Source organism: Polypterus senegalus, chromosome 3 (genome assembly GCF_016835505.1).
Source record: "Polypterus senegalus isolate Bchr_013 chromosome 3, ASM1683550v1, whole genome shotgun sequence".
In the NCBI taxonomy this organism is placed as follows: domain Eukaryota; kingdom Metazoa; phylum Chordata; class Cladistia; order Polypteriformes; family Polypteridae; genus Polypterus; species Polypterus senegalus.
Genome location: NC_053156.1, coordinates 145,953,511 through 145,976,720, shown reverse-complemented (window position 1 = coordinate 145,976,720; position 23,210 = coordinate 145,953,511). Strand labels below are relative to the sequence as shown.

Sequence of the window (23,210 nt, the reverse complement as noted above, 5' to 3'; positions counted from 1 at the left end):
AATTTCACACATTGGCTGCCATGGTATCTGCCCCAAGAGCCTAGGTTCACATTGCACTAATGAGGGAACACCTGTTCCAGTGGAGAAATCTGAACCTTGTTAGCTGCTATAGCTCATCCTACTGGGGATGAGACAGCGGCTGCTTCTGGGACTTGCTAGTGCGAGCTTAACATTGTCATACTCACCTCCAAAGTGTCAGAGCTGAGAATTCGAGCTGCAGCTGTGATGAAATCACCCAGTAGCATTGTGAATCCAGGTAAACTGAGGAAGAAGAACTGTGGAGAACAATGTCTAATGATGATGTTCAAAACATCCTGTTAGTAAAAAAAAAAAAAATATATTCCATATTAAATTGTATTTTTATCTCTATATAAAGTGAAAAAGTGATGTACAATTTTAAAGTTCCCATACAACTTACAACATATTTTTCAATTGCTTAAAGAATGCTGAATTTATTTATCAGCCCCATGTCAAATAAAGCAACTCATACTTTAAAACATAATTATTAAGAGTGGTGCTGACAAAGGCAGTGTTTATTACAGGACAAAAACATGAACATTTTGAAACTCTATAAATCTGCCTAAATTCTGTAATGATAACACAGCTATAATAAAGCTGCAAATTTACAATGTACCAAAGTAACATTTTTTCAAGATTTGATTCTGTGAAAGAAAAACACCATAACATCCAAAATATAAAAGATTAAAAAAAGCACTAACATTGCCCACTGTAAAAATAATAAATTTAATAACTAGAAACCAAAAAAGACAAACACCTAGATTGATATATAATATTCTGCTAGCATTACAAGGGCAGAGTTTGTGCTCTTTCTCCTAGTTAATGTTTAAACAGGCAGATTTTAATCTATCTTCTTGGTCCACTTCTAGAGGATACTCAAAAGCAAACATGTTCTGAGAAAAAGAACAGATGGGTTCTACTCATAACATTTCACACTGACATTAGGATGTAAAGGCTTAACAAAGAGTCTACCTTTTTATAATTAAAAGGCTGATTAATGTGTTTCTTTTCCCACTACACACCTGTAATTACAAATAGAACCCAGGTATTGTGCAGATCTCCCATCACTGAATGCCCAGCACCAAGTCATATAGAAGCAGATGGGTGTTCATTTCTGTTGACATATGCTGCAATAAAGAGGGATTTGTGCAAACCTGGCTTTCAAGGTGGCAGAGTGAAGCATATTTTACAGATTAATACTGTAAACAGCCATGTTGTTAACTCAGCTTTCCTATTAAAGACCCATCTGTCATATTTACATAATGCATCAATCATATTTGTAGGAAAGATCTGCAAAAAAGCACCATGTGTGATGCATACTGCAGATACCGAATGTCTACAGTTGCAGTGAATCCAGAAAAGTAAATATCTGAGAGCAAAGTGACAGTACTTAACCTGTGTTTTAATAATAATTCCACCATATAACAAAGCACAACTGTAATGTTGCCCAGCTGCTCTCTTCACAAGTAACACTTTCTTTTACAACAAATGCAAGAAAAGGTGGTATACTGGCACAGCCACAGAGCTGCAATGATCTTTGATACTTTTTTTTTTAATTAGATCAAATTATGGTCCTTTTGCCAATATGTAGAGTTTGCACATTTACTTTATGCCTGATCACACTTTCCTTCTCTGAGTGCTGTAGATTATTTAAACATCCCAAAGATGTTCTTGGTAGTTATTATTTGCAAATGTAAATTAGCCAGATATGAATGGCACTGGATCTGTTGGCTAATTCCTACCAGCAATAACATTAAAATTCCAAACATTAAAAAAAATATTTTGCCATTGGGAAGAGATGCTTGAATTGACTTTAAGTAAATTATCTCACATTTCAAGAATTTCCCATGTCACTATTAAATTGGAGAAATAATGAAAACATATTTCTGCAACCAGTTTGTCACACTGTGATGCCCAGGTTTCCTGCAGCTGGCTTACTAATCCATGAATCCAGGCATTGATTATTTCAAATGGTGGGACCAGTAGGAAGGACCAGTGGCATTGAGTGAGTGCAGAGGAATGCAGTTCCTGCAATATGATGATAACTGAATTAAGACACTAACATGAACAACTGACTTCAACAATTTTGACCTGTTGTTTAATGCATTGCAATCTGTTGTCCTGGTGTCTATTTTATATTTTTTTATGGTGTTGGATTTTGTTTTTAGCAGTGCTGCATCACAGCGTCTCATGTCCTGACTTCCAGTTAGTTACGTAGGTTGATGTGTGTTGCCATCCACACAAACTGGAAGCTTATCATGGCGGGGCATGTTGCAGTATTTTTTAGTGTGTTTAATGTATTTTGTTTTAAAGTACACTTAGTCACCCTTTAAAGATGTAATTGCCATTTAGCATTGGAGCAAATGTGTGGCATCAGCTGAGGTTGCTAGTACACAATTGAAAATGTGGAGAAGAGCTAAGTACGAAAAGAGAACTGCAAACAAAGAGAAAGAGAGTGAGGGGAAAGCAGAGACCAGGACAAAGTGGGCTCTACAGGGACTTATTTAGAACTGAGAGAGAGCAATCTAGGAAGAAGGGGAGGTCAGGATCTGCTGATCGATTTTAACATCAGTAAATGGAACTGGATGATTCTTTTGTTTTGCTTTTAACACACTGATTTTAGAAGAACTCTCAGTCCATTTAAATTTCTGGTTTTAGAAGGCCCTTGTGTTTCAATGGAAGAACGTTTAAAGTAATTTATTCCAAGGTCACTATTTACTAATGCACTGTGGACATTTCAATACTTGTTATTTTTATTTTTTGTAATAAACTCTTTTCACTTGCTGCTGGTTTATGTCAGTTTAAGACCATCGATGTCCGTGTGCAGGATAAGTGTGCCAGCTGCAGCCAACAAAGCATCCCACTAGTGCTGTAGTACTCAAGTTGATTCTTGGACTTGAATCCAGAGTGGAGACATTTTTTTCTGTTATCTCAGACTTCTCTTGGAATTTGGTTGTTGGACTTGTGAAATATTTATTTGGTCTTGAGCGAGACTAGTTTAATTTTTTTTTATTATTTTTGTTTATTGTCTCTGTACACAAGTCCCATTTGTTTTAATCTTCCATTACTACAGGTCTAAATCTTGCTGTCATTAATTCGCTGTGTGCACTTTACTGCAGTTATTTTCAATGTTAGGGTAGAATCACATTTGAGAATATCCTAACTAGTTCTATTTATTTATGGCATGATTAAAACTCTCCTTTTCTTTGTAATAATATCTCATTGTTTCCTTTCATAGAAGCAAGGTTTGTAAATCTATTTTGGGAACAACAATTTATTGAAAAAAAAATCATTGGTCATAAATTAAAAGACTTTTAGTGAGAGAAAGATTCCGCATACCACTCAAAATGAGCTTTGTGAAGTGAAATACTGGTTTTCAGGAACTCTTCGTCAAACATCAGAAACACAAAGAGATATGGGCACTTGCTGTCTTAGTTAAGTAAAAATTGAGAGTGTGTTTGAAATGACCACATTAAACAGAATGTCAGAATAGCAAAGTGTGGCACAGGTGTGCAGGCTAATTTGACATTCTGATCAATACCTATGATGCAATTTCTGATGCAGCAAAGGCAGCAAATATTTGTCGCACATGTGCTGCCTGTATGAACAGTGGCATGATGGTCTATCACGTTATGCATAGCCGTGTTACAAAATATTTAAAAAAACAAAAATGTGAAAATCTGTTTATATGATTAAGTAAATGAAAAATTAAAACACACTCTAACTTTCAAAATAGTTAACCCAATCCTAGAATGCACCTGACTGTTATGTCATACATACATCTTCTAACTTGAAAATAAATAAATCAATAGAGTGGTTATTTTGCCACAATTACAATCAGTATGTAAACAAGCACAAAAATATTTTCTGCATTTCAATATCATTAACATTACTTGTATACCTTTCCCAATATGTTTTATGCAAGTGATATTTACTTTATATTGTAACTTTATATTACAAACAATGTACAATATTTGACTTGGGACAGCAATACTGTTTTATGGTTCATCTGGCTCCCCAGAGTAAATGTCAAACTCTGCCTATAGTTAGCTGACTTTAATCTCGCTCACATCTTGCAGTTCACCAAAGTTGATAGCTAAATTGGTGAAAATAGTGTATAGCAATGTCCTGCTACTTGCCTTATCAAACACCGAAAAGGTGATTAGCATTACAGGACTTGGTCTTAGCACAAGAAAAGTAAGGCTAGATTCCCAAAATTTAAAAGACAGATATTTATAACAACAAACAAAAACTCATTCAGCATTACATAAGAATGGGAGGACATAAGAGTTGTGTAGAGGGGGGAACCAAAAAGGTAGGGTCTAAGTGATACAAAAAATGGGAGAGAATGTGGAAGGAAGGGATGATTAGAAAAGGAAAATAAAAAGGAGGAAAGTTCATTTAAAATGACAAAAGACTGAAGGGCAGAGGAAATGACAAATTGCTTTGTTTGCAGTTATTTTGCAAAAAATATATTTAAAATATATATACAAGGTTTGTTTGCCAAAAAAAAGGCAGCCAGAATTTTTTTGTGTATAAAAACATTTTTGGATTTGTACATTATACAAACATAAACAGTGTAAGATGGATTTGAAAACATTTTGGCTAGGTAAATATAAAATATACTAATACCTACTGCCACACATTATTTGGTCATTATGTCTGTTGAGTTGTTTTTATTTTTGGAAGAAAGTAATGATAAGTAATTTGCATTACCTAGGCAAACTTGAGTTAGAAGACAGTTACAAAAACTGCATTTGGAAGCTTGTGTATATTACAATGCAACTGCTGAAAGATGTATGGTTTAATATTAACTTCTTGTTTTCAGTTTTGCAGAATAAAAGATAAAAATCAAGCTGTCTGTCCATAATCTATTTTTCAGTCCAGACTAAAAACAGATAAATCAAGTGTTTTTCTGGTTTTTAATACTGCACTTGAAAATAATATGAAATACAGTAAGTCAAGTCCTCCCTTTCTCTAGTGCAGTATTGTAAGAGACACAGACAATGATGTGCTCAAACACATTTCCTACTTTGGTGAAAAACTAAATAAACATTAGAAAAGAGTAACATAATTATTTAGAAGAATGGCAGAGAGCATGTATTAAACTCTTTGAAAACTTGATTCTCTGATAAAGTTCAGTTTATTCCATGTTCATATTTTAAGTGACTAATACATTACTGTATGTGCTAACCTGACCAGGGTATTTTACTCAATGTTATCTTTGTAGGTTATTTCTTGCGATTTACCAGCATAGATAATGTTACTGGCACAATATACTAGGAGAATTAAGTGGTTCTGTGTGACACATTAAAATTAAGTGTGATATTGAGTGGTCCATGAAAATGTGCAGTTTAAATTTAGCATTATGTGATTTTTACTTGAGTGCAGCACAACACCATTCATCACGCTTTGGGTTACATATAATTACATTTTGTTTCAGTAATGCCAATTTACAAACCATACTTGAAATAAATAATGAGGCCTAACTTAACACTATACAGTTTCACTTTGTTTTTGATTAAACATAGATGCAAAATGATCATCCAAAGAAAATATATACTTTTATTCTAACAAATCACATTATAAAAATAGTTAAAAACTTAATAGAACACTGTTAAATATAAAATGTATCACTGCATATCACAAAATGTGCAAATCTGTGCTTGCAAAAGGAGTTTGTAAATTTTTGTGTATGCTCTTGTATGTACTGCTATCAGCGCATGCTCCCAACCGTAGTAAGGCAAGGTAAGGAAATGGAGCATGCGCTGATAGCATGTTGCCGTACCCACTACACAACAAACCACTTGGATTGGTACCTTGCCTTACTACAGTAATTTCTTCTAAGCTTCTTTCAACTGTCACCCAAGTTCAGCCCTGGACTTTGGCTTCTTGTACTATTTCCAATCTAAGTGATTGTACACACCTTCAGTCATATTGAGGCTAAGACTCTGAGATAGCCAATCCATCTTTAAATTTCAAACTCCAAGTAAGTCTTAACTATGTTCACAATATGTGGCTGCAGTTAATACCAAGCTGAAATATAAAGCATTTGTCAATATTTTCCTTAAAGTACAGTAGTATGTAGTATTCTTATATGCATCACAATCCTTTCTTGAATAATTCTTCAGGGATGCACAAAACTCCACATTCAAATGTTACCTGGGCTTATGAATAGACATTTTAGAGAAGGGACAGAGAGAAGAGCCTCAGGGTTTAGGAAAAAATATTTTTTAAATGAAAACTGTAAATAAAATTTTAAAAGATTACCTTAAAAAATACACAAAGTAGGCATTAAAAACAAAATAACTGTATGTATATATATATATATATATATATATATATATATATATACACACACACAAAACACTGCTATTGCTGTATTTTTCAATCAAAAAATAAATTATTAGAAATAAAACAGTATATCTCCCCAAAACTGCACATCCTCTTAAGCCCCAGTACTCTGTTATAAACAAATTAAATTCTTCCACCAGGATAGATTTACCTGATTTATATAAACTAATTTCTCAACTGAGACCCTCCACCTGCATCCTTGACCCAATACCAACAAGTTTTTTCAAAGAAGTATCAGGCATGCTAATTGATAGTATTATTGACATAGTAAACTCATCATTAGATACAGGGGTCTTCCCAAAATATCTTAAGACTCCTGAAGTTAAACACCTACTCAAGAAAAGGAATCTCAATTCCTCTGCTTTTGAAAATTTTAGACCTATTTATAACCTGCCTTTCTTAAGTAAAATTCTAGAGAAGGCAGTCATTATGCAGCTAAATGACCACCTCAACAAACATGCTATTCTTGATAAGTATCAGTCGGGTGTTAGAACAAATCACAGTACAGAAACTGCACTTGTTAAAGTAGTAAATGACTTGCGGGTAAATGCAGACATAACTTGATTGCAACTAGTACAGAATGCAACTGCTAGAATCCTAACTAGGAAAAGAAAATCTGAGCACATTTCTCCAGTTGTGATGTCACTACACTGGTTACCTGTGTCATTCAGAATTGACTTTAAAATACTGCTTATGGTTTACAAAGCCATAAATAATCTCGCTCCATGTTATATATCGGAATGTCTAACATCTTATATTCCAAATCTTAACCTTAGATCTTCAAATGAGTGTCTGCTAAGAATTCCAAGAGTTAAACTTAAAAGAAGTGGTCAGGCGGCCTTCTGCTATTATGCACCTAAAATCTGGAATAGCCTGCCAATAGGAATTCACCAGTCTGATACGGTGGAGCACTTTAAAAAACTGCTAAAAACACATTACTTTAACATGGCTTTCTCATAACTTCATTTTAGTTTAATCCTGATGCTCTGCATATTCAATTAATTATCATTACTATTCATTGTGTTTGCTCCAAAATCCGTACTAACCCCTACTCTCTCTTCTGTTCTTTTTCCGGTTTTCTGTGGTGGCAATCTGCACCACCACCACCTAATCAAAGCACCATGATGTCCCTACATTGATAGATTAAAGGCCAGAAGTCCATGTGATCATCATCATCAAGTCCTTCCATGAAAACCCTGAAAACAATGAGGACTGATCATTTATGTTAGGTAGAATGCCTAGAGGAGGCTGGGTGGTCTCATGGCCTGGAACCACTGCAGATTTTATTTTTTCTCTAGCTGTCTGGAGTTTTTTTTTTTTGTTTTTTTCTGTCCTCTGTGGCCAACGGACCTTACTTTTATTCAATGTTAATTAGTGTTCTCTTATTTTAATTCTTACTTTGTCTTTTTTTCATCAAGTAAAGTACTTTGAGCTACATTATTTGTATGAAAATGTGCTATATAAATAAATGTTGTTGTTGTTTGCATAACACATCTCGCATAAGCACCAGTCAATCCAAGCAAGACTAGCAAATGAAACCGAGTCTCTCTTTCTATTCTGATTGGATAGAGGCTGATTGGGTCAATCGAACCACAGTATTTGAAAGAGTAATGTGCACATGTAGGGTCATTCTCTCAGTCTGATCTCTCTCTCTCTTTCTCCAGGCATGATGTGGACACTGAAGGAGCATTTCAATACATATTTGTGTTTCAGCAAAATTACACCTGGATAAAACCAAATAGAATATACATGACAATGCCAAATATAAAAATGAAGTAAAAGTTGGAAAAGCAAGCTGTTATTCAAACATGTTTCACTGCAAACTTTTTGTTTTGTTTAGATTTAGGGTGTAGTGGCTCTGAGGTTAAGGATCTGTGCTGGTATCCGGAAGGTTGCTGGCTCGAATCCCCGCCACTGCCAAAAGAGATCTACTCTGCTGGGCCCTTGAGCAAGGCCCTTAACCTTCAATTGCTCCAGGGGTGCTGTACAATGGCTGACCCTGTGCTCTGACACCAAGAGGTATGTGAAAAGTGACAAATTCCAAATACAAGAAATTGTATAAGGCGAAATAAAGAACAAAAAAAAAAATTAAACACATCTCCGGAATTGTTCAAAATCAGTTTGAAAGATATAGTAAAATGTATGAGTAACAGGGGGTACACCATTTAGTTAATTAAAAAAAAATCCTACAACACAAGCACACATTTCTTTTTTTGTTGACTATGCAAAACTGAAAAATATATCGAAAACATGATGCAACCAGCCTTAAGACAATTCCAATTCTTACTGTATTGTGTTAATGAAAAAATGTCAAATATGATTTACTTATAACGTACATTGAAAGAAAAACACAAGTTAACTAAAGTACTTTAAAAGGTAAAAAAATGAAAATGTAACATAACATAAAAACTGCAATCACACATAAACAGAGTACAACAGGTAAGGGTAACATTAAAAAAAACTCAATGAGAATTAAAATGATAAAAATGAATAAAAATTAGTTTTAACACATGATTTAAAAATAAGTAAAGTTGGTGCAGTCTTAATGTAAAATAGTAGTATATTCCAGAGTTTGAATGCAGCAACTGAAAAGGCACAATCACCCCTGTGTTTCACCCTTGATTTGAGAATATTTTGTAGCATTTGGTCAGAAGGCCTAAGTGACCTTGCAGGAGAGTGGTAATGCACAAGGTCTGAGAAGTACGGTGATGCTAACTCATTCAAGGACTTAAAAACAAACAGTAAAATCATACAATCAATTTTAAAACAAAGCGGAAGCAAAAAGGAGAGAGGTCAGAATGGAAGTACTATGATCTTGTTTACATGCACCTGTGAAGAGCCGAACAGCGGAGTTCAGAACCAACTGCAGGCAAAAAGATAGAGGACTGATTGACTCCTGTATACAACAAGTAACAGTTGTCAAGCTGAGATAATAAGAATGTGGATCACTGTCTCAAAATCATTAAAAGAAAGGAAAGGCTTAACCTTGGCCAACACTCTCTGTTGAAAAATGATGGATTTAACAACTGAATTATTCTGCTTTTCAAATAATACCATATAAGGCATCAATGGGACTAGGTTACATTCAGAGATTATCAACCAAGTCATCAGGTCCAAACAATATAATTTCAGTTTTACTTTCATTTAGGTTAAAAAAATTCTGTGATGTTCAGGTTTTAATACCTCCCAAACTGTTCACTAGGCATTTCACATGAGCCTTGACCTTTTGGTTTTAGTTGCAGACAGATCTGGGTGTCATCTCCATAACAGTGAAAGATGATTCCAGGGGAAGCATGCACAGGAAGAAAAAATTAGACCAAGAATAGACCCTTGTGAAACTCCAGAAATGAGAGGAGCTGGTGAAGATGAAACACCATTAAGGTTAACTGAAAACATTCTGTTGGAGAAGTATGATCTAAACCATTCAAGCACAATCCCACAAATACCAACACTGGGCTAAAGATGAGAAATAAGAATGTCATGGTTCACTGGGTTGAACGAAAAGAAAAGAAAGTTTAGAAATAGGTCTAAAAATTTGAAACAACAGTGGGATCCAGGTTGGGTTATTTACTCTCAAGGTGCACCACTACATGTTTAAACGCTGTTGGGACAGACTATGCAGTAAGGCAGGTGTTGATAATTGCTGAAATGATTGGCCTAACAGTATCAAAAAAAATTAAGCAGGAGCGAATAATATCCAATGGGAAGTTGTAGGCTCTAGGTGACTGATTATGTCAACCAAAAAGAAAGAAAAACACATTTAGGTGACTGATTATGTCAACCAAAAAAGAAAGAAAAACACATTCAAACTGAAAAAAGGCATTTGCAAACATAGAAGGGTGACAGAGAATGTGTGACCTAATTTAAACAATGAAATGGAATTAAATTCACCATGTTGTTCTTCACTATATAAAATTGTGGTCTAATCTAATTCTGGACATCGAACTGTTGGCCGTAAGTCTGTGTCCCTATTACTTGCCAAGAGAGTTTGGACACGTGATTGCTGTTATTGTTTACATCCCCCCTCGAGCGAACGGGAGATAGCAAGTGACATCATCCATTCCGCAGTTGCAAAGTTACAAATGCAGCACCCTGTGGCGATTGTGCTAATCGCTGGAGACTGGATAAACGCAGGATAAAACATTACTTGCCTTCTCCAAGTATGTGGACTGTAACACCTGGGGAAATAGGACTAATGACCTACTGTATCCAAACGTTAAAGACGCATACAGCGCCACCCCGCTACCTGCGCTTGGGAAAGCAGATCATAACCTGGTTCTGCTTCAGCCTCACTACAAACCAAGAGTGAAGGTGCTACCTTCAACGACACGATCATTCAGGAAGTGGTCCCCTGAGGCAAAGCAGGCTCTGAGAGACTGCTTTGGAACTACAGACTGGGATATACTGCTGGGGTCACATAGTGAGAACATTGAAGAGGCTGTTGACTGCACAACTGATTACATCAACTTCTGTAAAGACACTGTAGTTCCAGTAAGAACAGTACGCTGCTATACTAACAACAAGCCATGGATTACAAGTGACATCAAGGGCCTTTTGAACCAGAAGAAAAGGGCTTTTAAAGGCGGTGATCAGCATGAGCTCAAGCGTGTGCATAAGAAACTCCGAGTCCAGCGAAGGAGCAGTACAGGAGAAAGCTGGAGCAGAAATTGCAGAATAACAGCATGAAGGAACTGTGGGATGGGATGAAGATCATCACTGGCTGCAGCTCGAAGCAGGGTGCCATCATCGAGAGAGACGTGGAGAGCAAACCAAATGAACAACTTCTTTAACAGGTTTGACCACCCTAACCCACTCTCATCTCGGAGTACTTCATCCTCCAACCATCCTTCTGCTGATACCAGCATAGGTGAGACGTTCCCACCCACAATTACAGCAGCACAGGTGAACAGAGAGCTGAGGAGACTTCGTGCCAGCAAAGCAGCGGGTCCAGATGGTGTATCGCCACGACTGCTGAAGGCCTGTGCGTTGGAACTTGGGAGTCCTCTACAGCGCATCCTTAACCTGAGCCTGGAACAGGGGAGAGTCCCGAGGCTTTGGGAAACATCTTGTATCACCCCAGCCCCAAAGGTATCACGTCCTAGTGAGCTGAATGACTTCTGGCCTGTTTCTCTGACGTCACATGTGATGAAGACCATGGAGCGGCTGCTGCTTCACCACCTGAGGCCACAGGTCCGACACACCCTCGACCCTCTGCAGTTCGCATACCAGGAGAAGGTGGGAGCGGAGGATCCCATCATCTATATGCTACACTGATCCTTGGACAGAGGCAGTGGTGCTGTAAGAATTATGTTTTTGGACTTCTCTAGTGCCTTCAACACCATCCAACCTTTGCTCCTTAGGGACAAGCTGACTGCTAGCATGGATTGTGGACTATCTTACAGACAGACCTCAGTATGGGTACCTGGGAGTGCAGCTGGAAGACAAATTGGACTGGACTGCCAATACTGATGTTCTGTGTAGATAGATAGATAGATAGATAGATAGATAGATAGATAGATAGATAGATAGATAGATAGATAGATAGATAGATACTTTATTAATCCCAAGGGGAATTAAGGTCAGAGCCAACTATACTTTCTTAGAAGGTTGGCGTCCTTCAACATCTGCAATAAAATGCTGCAGATGTTCTACCAGACGGTTGTGACAAGTGCCATCTGCTATGCGGTGGTGTGCTGGGGAGGCAGCATAAAGAAGAAGGACGTCTCACGCCTGGACAAACTTGTTAAGAAGGCAGGCTCTATTTTAGGAATAAAGCTGGACAGTTTAACATCTGTAGCAGAACAACGGGCACTAAGCAAACTCCTGTCAATCATGAAGAATCCATTGCATCCACTTAACAGTGTCATCTCCAGGCAGAGGAGTAGCTTCAGTGAAAGACTTTTGTCACTGTCTTGCTCCACTGACAGACTGAGGAGATCGTTCCTCCCCCACACTATGCGACTCTTCAATTCCACCCGGAGGAGTAAATGCTAACATTATTCAAAGTTATTGTCTGTTTTTACATGCATTTTTATTACTCTTTAATTTAATTTTTTTTTTTTGTGTATCAGTTTACTGCTGCTGGATTATTTGAATTTTTCCTAGGGATTAATAAAGTATCTATCTATATCTATCTATCTAATCTGCCTATCCTGCTGCCAAAATTACTTTAACCTAAAAAATGAAATGACATGTAAGAATTTACATAATAAAGTTAATATTTGAAGGACTTTAACACAAGTTAAATCACATTTAATGGCTATACAGTGTTTCTTAAAAACTGGGTCACAAATCGCCGTCTTTGTAACACCACCTCATGAAAAGAAAAAAAACAGTTTCAGCATCTGCGTAGCCCCTGCTGCACAAACAACAAAATACTTTTATCACCATGCTTGGAACACCATGAGGGATGATATTAAATTCCATTTGCCTTCACAAATGCTACACTAAAGGCAACTCTCACCCACTCTTTAATACAAAATTTTACAGGTCAAATTGTTGCATGGGGTCATCATTGACCAAAAAAAGATAAAACTGGGTCCCGAGACCAAGAAGGCTGAGAAACACTGCTATACACTGAGTTTTCCACAAACATCTAATAAATAAGAGAAGTTCAATAATCTGATGATGACCCACTGCACATAAAACAATATGATATACAATACTCTTTTTTTCCTTCTGTGACAATTTATTGACAGTCTGGTTTCTTCCATATCATACCTAAGTGCAAAATACAAAGGGTTCCTTGAGACTCCAAATTATCCCAGTGTTTTTTTGAGTGTAGGTGTGTACATGTGTACTAATGTGATATTGGGATCCTGTCCATTGTATTGGTTCCTGCCTTGTACCTAACAAGGCAAGAACAATCTTCCGCATCATGTCACAGTGTAAAAGAATATTAGATCTTAAAAAATGGTTGAGATAAATGATCTACAAAGCTTTCATAAAGGATATATAAAAACAGTAACTTCACAAACCATTCTTTTCCTCATCTGTATACTCACTCTATAAGTGACACATTTAAGGCATAGAGAAGTTAATGCCTACATGGTCATTGAACAGAGAGAAAGTAATTATATTTTCATATGACAATGTTATCTGACCTTTAAAAAGAGTAGGAGGGACTAAAGGTTAGTGATTTTAACTGCACTGCATTTGCAGCTTATCTCTAAGCCACGTGTTTATTGGAAAGGATGAGGCGCGGAACATCTGTTCCTATATCAATCATATTGTAAAAATCAGGCAGTTCAAATAAAAGCATGTTTTTCTTTCTCTTTTTAAGCAATGTTCAATAAACAAATAAAACCTTTAGTTGCTCCCTACCTAGCAAATAACCAATTTAATTGAAAATAGTGCAAACAATAAATGGAAAGCATATGCATAAGACAACCATATTGCAGCAGTAACAGAAATTGGTTTATGCTTTTGACATTTTTCCTTCATTCTTTTATAATTGACCTTTGGAACATGTAATGTGTAGAACAATTTCTGGTAATTAGTGGCTTCCAACCTTTGAATGATTGTACAAAATGAGCATTTTAGAGGAAGAAGCAATTCTGCAGACATTTCCATTGTATGCATAATTACAGAAACATAATTTGCACAGCATTTCTTTAAGGAAATAAAAAATAGGATTGTATCTTTCCATTTAAACTGTATTTTGCTTAACCAATGCAACAACAAAAAGGACATTAATAAAGGCCTGCAGAAATTATTAACCCACTACACTAATCACAACAAGCCAGAAGAATAAATTAAGAACAGTAAAGTCAAAAACTTTCACAAACACCACAATAAACATGTAAATTCCCTGAACCTAGATTTAAGTATGTTTCAAGGATCACATAAGCAAAATGAATGTACATGATGTATAAGAAAATAGATCAATTTTCTTGTCACCTTTAACAATAAAATGAGTAAATAGATGCAGGTATATGAAATGTAACACATAGTTAATAAACTACGAGCTCACAAAATATGGAGTGCAGAATTCTTCACCAAGAAATACTGACTATTGTGATAAAGTGAAGAATGTTTTCAGTATCAAAATAATTTGCATATTCTTGCTCATTGTTCACATATGTCATAAGACAAGGCATTAACAATGCAATAGTCTTTTTGATGAAGCTAACTTTTTAACATCTTTTCCACAAAATCATTAAAATATGTTCATAACAGAATGTCATAAATTTTGACTTTAGTAGCAACATAAAGATTCTGACAGCAAATAAGAGTCACTTTTTCATAATAAAAGTGCGCTTGTTGGTAACTATTAATATTATTTTTAAGTATGCATTTTTTTTAAGATTGGATGTATTTTTTAATTCAGGTATTTAAATTTGAGTGATGATTACCTGGGGGTAGAGATGTAAGCACATCAAAAACACCAGGTTAACATGTTTCAGCAAAGAGTATAAAAAGAATACTATTTGCATATGAAACACAACAGTTTAATCTTGACAGAGACAGGAAGTAACTGTTATCTCAAAAATGCATTATAACTTAATTATTTCTTTGCCTTTTTCTGAAAATAGATGAAAATATAGATGATACAAGAGCAGATATCTTTATTCTGTACGATACATGTTTTAGTTGTGACATTTGGGTTAAAAATATATTCTTTTTGACCTGAGACCAGACTGAATAACTGATTGTTCACCCTCCATAATTTATCAAATATTTTCCCAAAACCTGTTTGGAACTAACTAAAAGTGATGATCTAAATTCAATGTCACATTACAGTAGAACCTCGGTTCACGAACATCTCTGAACACGTACAAATTGGGTCACGACCAAAAAGTTCGCCAAACTTTTGCATCTGTTAACGACCACACACTCAGTTGATGAACAAGCCAGTTTCCCTTCCGGTTTGTACACACCGATGATTTCTGCACATCATCAGTCTCTCCATGTACTGTACATTGTTCTCGGTGCATGACGCAGAGGGACTCTCCCTCAAAACTGTAACCTCCTCTCAACCCAGGTTCCTCCTGTGGTAAAGCGGGTCCACAGCTCCTGTCAAAAAGGCCAGTTTTAATAAATAATCACTGCACTCACGGCTTAGCAAGGGGGCATGGTGGTGTGTGGCCAAAGCTGTTCCTGAGGATTTCATGATGTGGGTGTTTCTCACCTAAGTGCACAGGTGAGAAGCAGGCAACATCCGTAATTGTTCCCAGGAGCTGCTGATTGCCACGACTCACACGCCTCTTCATAAATAGAAGCGCGAGTCGGGTAAAGGTAAAAAGAAGAGAACAGGAAAGAACGGGAGATTGCAGGAGAAGGCACGAAACAGGAGGAGAAAGCTGGTGCAGAAGACAGAGAGAGAGAGAGAGAGAGATTGAGAGAGTGAGCAAACGAGCCCACGAGAGAGAGCGCGCAGGCTCGCGAGCAGCTGAACAGAGAGTCTGGGAATTTGTTTCAGTGTTATTCAATGTTTTTACATTTAGTTTACTATTACACTGTGCATTCTATGGTATAATTAACTATTTTAGTGCTTAAAAATCTTTATAGAAAATATATTTACATACAATTTGTACGGTCTGGAATGGATTAATTGTATTTACATACAATCCTATGGGCTAAATTACTTCGGGTCACGACCAAATTGGTTTACGACCAGAGTTTTGGAACGAATTATGGTCGTGACCCGAGGTTCCACTGTATATAACTTCTACCTGTGAGGTATCTCAGATTTGCCAGCTGCAGTTGCTGATGTCATTGTTGGGCTATTTGAATTTACATGACTGAAGAATGATGGGCATGTCACATTTATGTGTCGACCTTATAGCACAATCGTGCTCACCCCTTTTTGGTACAGCCAATAGCGTGATACCAGACCATTTTATACAAAGGGTTAACAGGTATGACAAGTTTAGCAGCACTCTCAGCCCTTTTATTCTTCTTCTCTATTCTGTCAGGTACATAAAATATGAGACATCAGACAGACAAGCTCCTCTTCTGTTTTATAAGTCCCAATACCCCATGTTCCTTATTCCTCATTGCTGCATTACACACATTTTACTTCCAGATGTCAACTCTCATGCCACAGAGCAGGTCCCTATGACTAATGAAAAAAAATCAAACCTGTTTGATTTTGTTGAACTATGTCACAAACTAGTAGGTGTGAGTTGGTACATTAAACTATGCTGCTGGTTTTGCAGGAGTGACCCGCAAACTGCATCTGACATGCGAAGATTATGCAAATGAAGTCTTTGACTGAAAATCACTGGAAATAGTTGAATAATGTGACATGGCCATAAGGATTCACTAACTCTTCCCACATCTGGACTGTTATTTTAAAAAACATTTCTTGGCTGGATTAAAAACAGTAATCAGTCCATAATAAGTAAGTTGACACAAGTCACATAAAAATTGAAGTATATTTCGTATACAAGGCACAATAATAAAACAAGAACACAATGCTCATTTTAATATTTACAAATGTAAGTAAGATCTACAGAATATTCCAAAAGTGATACATCTTCCAATTTTTATTACCATACCTAAGTTTGTATTTTGTGTACAGCTTTTCTTGAAATTGGTATAGTGCATAAAAAACATCTTATCTTCCTTCCAATCTTCCATTCTGGAGGAATGGAATTAAAATGTGCTTAATAGAGATATGCTTAACATTATGATGCACTTTGCTGAAGATACACTGGAGTGACCAAAGAAACTGTAATGCAAACCCAAAAGTGAATGGTTGTCTATGAAAGTTCCAAACCCAAAAATTCAGATTATCAGTAATTTTGTAAAGAAGAAATGTGACTTATGTTAAAAAAAAAACATTATGTGCCTCTAATTCAAAGGGCTGATGATAACTGCAACTGCCATAATACAATTTTCAAATATAACACTTGGTTTTTGTATTTTTAATACTACATATATTTGTCCATATGCTGTATATTAAAGCTTTCTAAACGTACCAACAAATACATGCAAATAAAATGAAAAGGTTATAAAGAAAATGGTTGAATTAAAATGAGCAAATGACCAAAAGTTTGGTTAATACTGTAAACTCCTTTGGTGAAGTCATTTGAACTGATAGATAAATATTTTAAATGAGTTTTAATAATAGCTATTTATTCTACAGTTTTGCATATAATGTATTCTGTAATGGTATGTAGCTAAACGGAAAATATTCTAGGCTAGCTGACCAGGAAAAAAAAATACTGAAACAGCAGAGAACAATATTTGTCACATATAGCTCATGATTTAATACAAAGAAAGAAACTGAAGAATTAGTGTTCTAATGTTCCTTAACACTGCATCAACAAAATTTCAAACAAAGAGGCATACTGACAACATTTACCTCACAAATCATAAAGAAATTACTTTAAAAAGTGCTCAAAAGAAAAGAAACAGCCAAATACATTTTAATCACTAGTCTACATATCAATTCTAGCAAACAGGGACTTTTTAATGTAAAATAGCCAATCTGTCTGCCTATTGTCCAGCTGCAGTCTATTTTCTATCCAATTTGTATATGCCCCAGTGCACATCCCTATATGCCTTTGACAACTGCAAAAATCCCCATATTGTATTTTACAATAGCATAGCCAAAGATTACAATATTCCCTCTAGCATCATCTAGTTGTGCCATATGAATAAAAAAAACAAAAAACAATAGATAGATATATTTATTTTAATACAACAATCCTTCTTGATTAAAATAAAACAGAATATAATCTTTAAGAAAACTATCACTAATTGACAGATTTGATACATTTTATAATTATGTGGAGAAAATGGAGTTAAAAAATGTAAAAGCAGATATTTTAAATATTTTCCTGGGCCTTAGAACACTTGTTTTAAAGTCACTTAAAACTAACATCTGCATTTACCTCCATTTGTGACTAATTACACCCAAAATATGAACAGAAGAAAATAACCTTTACATTAATTAATGTTAAAACATTTCTTTTTTCCCTATGTCGAAAAGAGTAATTATCTACCAATCAGCATCTTTAATAGAAGAAAAAATAAATTAATAAGATTTCACAAAAAAAAAACATAAAAAGGATAGTTATTAATTTTCTAAAGCAACCTACTTAGGTTGTTAATGGATCTATGTTAGTTTTGCAGACTCAATGTATGGAATAACCCAACATCAATAAATAACTAAGCAAGATATAAAATGTTTCCCCGAAAGAACATAAGCTACAAAAAATGTCATGGCACACACCCTGCAAAATCTGGGGCCATCCTGCTAACACTTCTGTCAGATTCATACTACAACCCTCTGTTGTGATATAAAATTATGTTTAAAATGTAATTTCAGGCACTGTAATGTAATGAAATGTTTTAGACATCCAATATTACATCCATTACTAAATGCAAGTTAAAAATGTAACATTAGCTACTCTAACATACAAAAAAATCTGACAAATCAAAACTCTCATGAATAGTGTGAAAAGAAAAATAGCAAATGGCTTGTCAAAATGCATAACATGGATAAACCTTATATTAAAAAAGGGAAAATGAAAAAAAAGAAGACATGAAAAAAAATCACAATAAATAATTTCAAGACAAGATGCTAAATTTTGCTTTTGCTGTACATTTGTGTACATCAATTCACAACACTAATGCTTAAGAGGCTGTTACACATTTAAAATAATTACTGTTTGCTGAACTTTCTACCATCTGTCACCATTTAATTTTTCTGCAGGGGTGAATTAGAATTGTCTGTATTCATGTTTCACACTTCCTTGTGTTTTGTATTTTTGGTTGCAGTTTAGCACAGCAAAATTTAAAGTGTATATTAAAAGGTTAAAAAAATCAAAGTACACTTTTATTTCTTTGTAAAAGAAAAAAGTTGACAACCAATGATATTTTAATTTTAGTGTAAAGTTACATGTGCTTTATACTCTTCATTATACAACATCCATCATCATCAGCATATTCAAATTATTCTACAACAACAATTACAGTATATATTAAACCAGCACTAATTCTGCTGCAAATAAAATATCTTCCAAAACAATCAAAAGTGAAAGGAAATTAATTTGCTATCTAGATACAGTTTGCAGAATAAAGTGTCAAATGTTATTTCCAAAACAAAACAGTGTTTAAATAATAATTCAGATCTAAATCATAAAATTGTTGTTACTTTTCTAAAGTTATACACAATGCAGTTCATTACAGTTTGCTAAATGCACACTATAAAGACATATTGAAAATGAACATATCCTTTTCAGTTAATATATATTTTATAGAGAAAATAAAAAAGAGAAATGAAATTACAAAAATAAATATAGAAAAGCTATATGTATATTGACATCTAAGGAAAATGCATAGATTTTGTTATTGTAATTTTTGAAAAGAAAATGATAAACATTTTGATAATAAATTTTTGGTTGTATTCAAGGGAAAGTAAAATGGTGAAAGGTGCAATTGCCATCCAACTTAAAACAGCTGTTAGCAATAATAAAAAATGCAAGTGCACCACCTACAGGTTCTGATAAAAAAACACCAGCTATTAGACAATAAATCATTAAATTCAAAGCAGAATATAATTTATGATAAACTGATAAATTCTATATGAATAATTTATGATAAACTGATCATTTTAATATAAAAAAACTTTATAAACAGAACAAAGCAGAAGAAAATAAGTCACATCAAGTCAATTTAAAAAATGTGTAGGTAAATTTTAATTTGAATGGTGACACAAAATAGCTTATTTATAATTGGAAAAGAAGCATGTTGAATAATTATGCCAAAATGATCTTTAATATATGAGGTAATTTTATATTCTAGCTAAAAATTTTATTGACTTGCATGTTTCAGTAATAAGTACATGATTACCAATCAATTTTTTGAAACCACCTACTTAAATGCTGCACTTTTTTATTGCAAGATCTGTACTGGGGATGTTAGACTAGTGATCCGTGAAGCACCAATTACAGGGTACATTTACGCTCTGAAATATGAGGATTAGAGGATGACGTCACAGATTTTAATCAGTATGGCCAGCACATACTGTATATGTGGTAAGGCAGGGAAAAGTGAAGACGCACAGCAAGCCAAGAAGGAGAATGTACAAACTACCGCATGAGATAGGGTTTAAATCCAGCACTGTGCAAGTCGTGAAGGAGCAACATACAAATAAGTAGCTTATTTAAATATATATTCTCTTAGAACATACTTATATTTTTATGAGAACAAAATGCATGCAGTTTAGTCAAAGATAAACGTATATAAGTAATATAGCAGTAAAGCCACTCAATTCCAATAACAAATATGAATCTAACTAAAAAGCAAATTCATACAAACTTTCCCCACTCACATCAGAAAATTAACTATATATATATATATATATATATATATATATGTATATATATATATATATACACACAGTGCATCCAGAAAGTATTCACAGCGCATTCACATTTTATGTTACAGCCTCATTCCAAAATGGATTAAATTCATTTTTTTCCTCAGTATTCTACACACAGCATCCCATAATGACAACGTTAAAAAAGTTTACTTGAGATTTTTGCAAATTTATTAAAAATAAAAAAAAATGAGAAAGCACATGTACATAAGTATTCACAGCCTTTGCCATGAAGCTCAAAATTGAGCTCAGGTGCATCCTGTTTCCCCTGATCATCCTTGAGATGTTTCCGCAGCTTAATTGGAGTCCACCTGTGGTAAATTCAGTTGATTGGACATGATTTGGAAAGGCACACACCTGTCTATATAAGGTTCCACAGTTGACAGTTCATGTCAGAGTACAAACCAAGCATGAAGTCAAAGGAATTGTCTGTAGACCTCTGAGACAGGCACAAATCTGGGGAAGGTTACAGAAAAATTTCTGTTGTTTTGAAGGTCCCAATGAGCACAGTGGCCTCCATCATCCATAAGTGGAAGAAGTTCGAATCCACCAGGACTCTTCCTAGTGCTGGCCGGCCATCTAAACTGAGCGATCGGGGGAGAAGGGCCTTAGTCAGGGAGGTGACCAAGAACCCGATGGTCACTCTGTCATAGCTCTGTCATAGGTCCTCTGTGGAGAGAGGAGAACATTCCAGAAGGACAACCATCTTTGCAGCAATCCACCAATCAGGCTTGTATGTTAGAGTGGCCAGATGGAAGCCACTCCTTAGTAAAAGGCACATGGCAGCCTGCCTGGAGTTTGCCAAAAGGCACCTGAAGGACTCTCAGACCATGAGAAACAAAATTCTCTGGTCTGATGAGACAAAGATTGAACTCTTTGGTGTGAATGCAAGGCGTACGTTTGGAGGAAACCAGTCACCGCTCATCACCAGGCCAATACCATCCTTACAGTGAAGCATGGTGGTGGCAGCACATGCTGTGGGGAGTTTTTTCAGCGGCAGGAATTGGGAGACTAGTCAGGACCTCAGACTGGGGCGACGGTTCATCTTTCAGCAGGACAACGACCCTAAGCACACAGCCAAGATATCAAAGGAGTGGCTTCAGGACAACTCTGTGAATGTCCTTGAGTGGCCCAACCAGAGCCCAGAATTGGATCCGATTAAGCATCTCTGAAGAGATCTTAAAATGGCTGTGCACTGACACTTCCCACCCAACCTGATGGAGCTTGAGAGGTGCTGCAAAGAGGAATTGGCAAAACTGGCCAAGGATAGGTGTGCCAAGCTTGTGGCATCATGTTAAAATTTTTATTATGCTGTCTTAAGGAATTGTTCTGTTGTGTATATTGTATTGTATTGACCCCCTACTTTTGACACCCACTGCACGCCCAACCTACCTGGAAAGGGGTCTCTCTTTGAACTGCCTTTCCCGAGGTTTCTTCCATTTTTCCCTACAAGGTTTTTATTGGGAGTTTTTCCTTGTCTTCTCAGAGTCAAGGCTGGGGGGCTGTCAAAAGGCAGGGCCTGTTAAAGCCCATTGCGGCACTTCCTGTGTGATTTTGGGCTATACAAAAATAAACTGTATTGTATTGTATTGTATTGTATGTTCAAAAAAACTTGAGGCTGTAATTGCTGCCAAAGGTGCATAGACAAAGTATTGAGCAAAGGCTGTGAATACTTATGTACATGTGATTTCTCAGTTTTTTTATTTTTAATAAATTTGCAAAAACCTCAAGTAAACTTTGTTCATGTTTTCATTATGGGGTGTTGTGTGTAGAATTCTGAGGAAAAAAATGAATTTAATCCATTTTGGAATAAGGCTGTAACATAACAAAATGTGGAAAAAGTGATGCGCTGTGAATACTTTCCAGAAGCACTGTATATATATATATATATATATATATATATATATATATATATATGTATATATATATATACTATATATATACTATATATATATATATATACATACATATATATACAGTATATATACAGTTTATATATATATGTATAGTATATAAATAAATATATATATATATATATATATATATATACACACAGTATATATCTCATATACCTGTATATTTCTTTTCTGGTTCCTCCTGCTTCCACCTCAAAACCCATACGCAGCCAACACGGCATTTCTCGATTCCTATTCGACATCTTCCAAACCCCTTCCCATGCTGCCAGCGGCTCCTCTTCAAAACCAGTCCCGCCCACACACAGCCGACGTGGCATTTCTCGCCAAGCTTCTGAAGTACGCTTACAAAATAAAGCAAACTCTGCATGTAGCAAAAATTTACTTCTCCAGCTAGATTCCATGCTCATAACCATCAAACCCTTCGCTAAATCATACAAACACATGCATGAAATCACTCAGTCCAGTCCAACAGCATCTGCACCCGACATGTCTCACCAATGTTGCAGCAATTTTCGTCGGAGAAGATGGCAAACCGCCTGTCGAAAGGGACATTTTCATCTATCCCATAGGCAACTCCTGTAAACAAA

General features: G+C 35.6%; 1 protein-coding gene across 1 annotated transcript in view; it reads right to left on the bottom strand.

Annotated features, from left to right (window-relative positions):
• The window catches only part of ralgapa2 (Ral GTPase activating protein catalytic subunit alpha 2), a 627,566-nt gene that overhangs the window by 351,913 nt on the left and 252,443 nt on the right, over positions 1 to 23,210 (bottom strand). Inside the window, exon 24 of the mRNA XM_039749771.1 lies at positions 186 to 314. Coding sequence (XP_039605705.1) covers positions 186 to 314 — 129 coding nt within the window. The remainder of the gene's footprint in view (positions 1 to 185; positions 315 to 23,210) is intronic.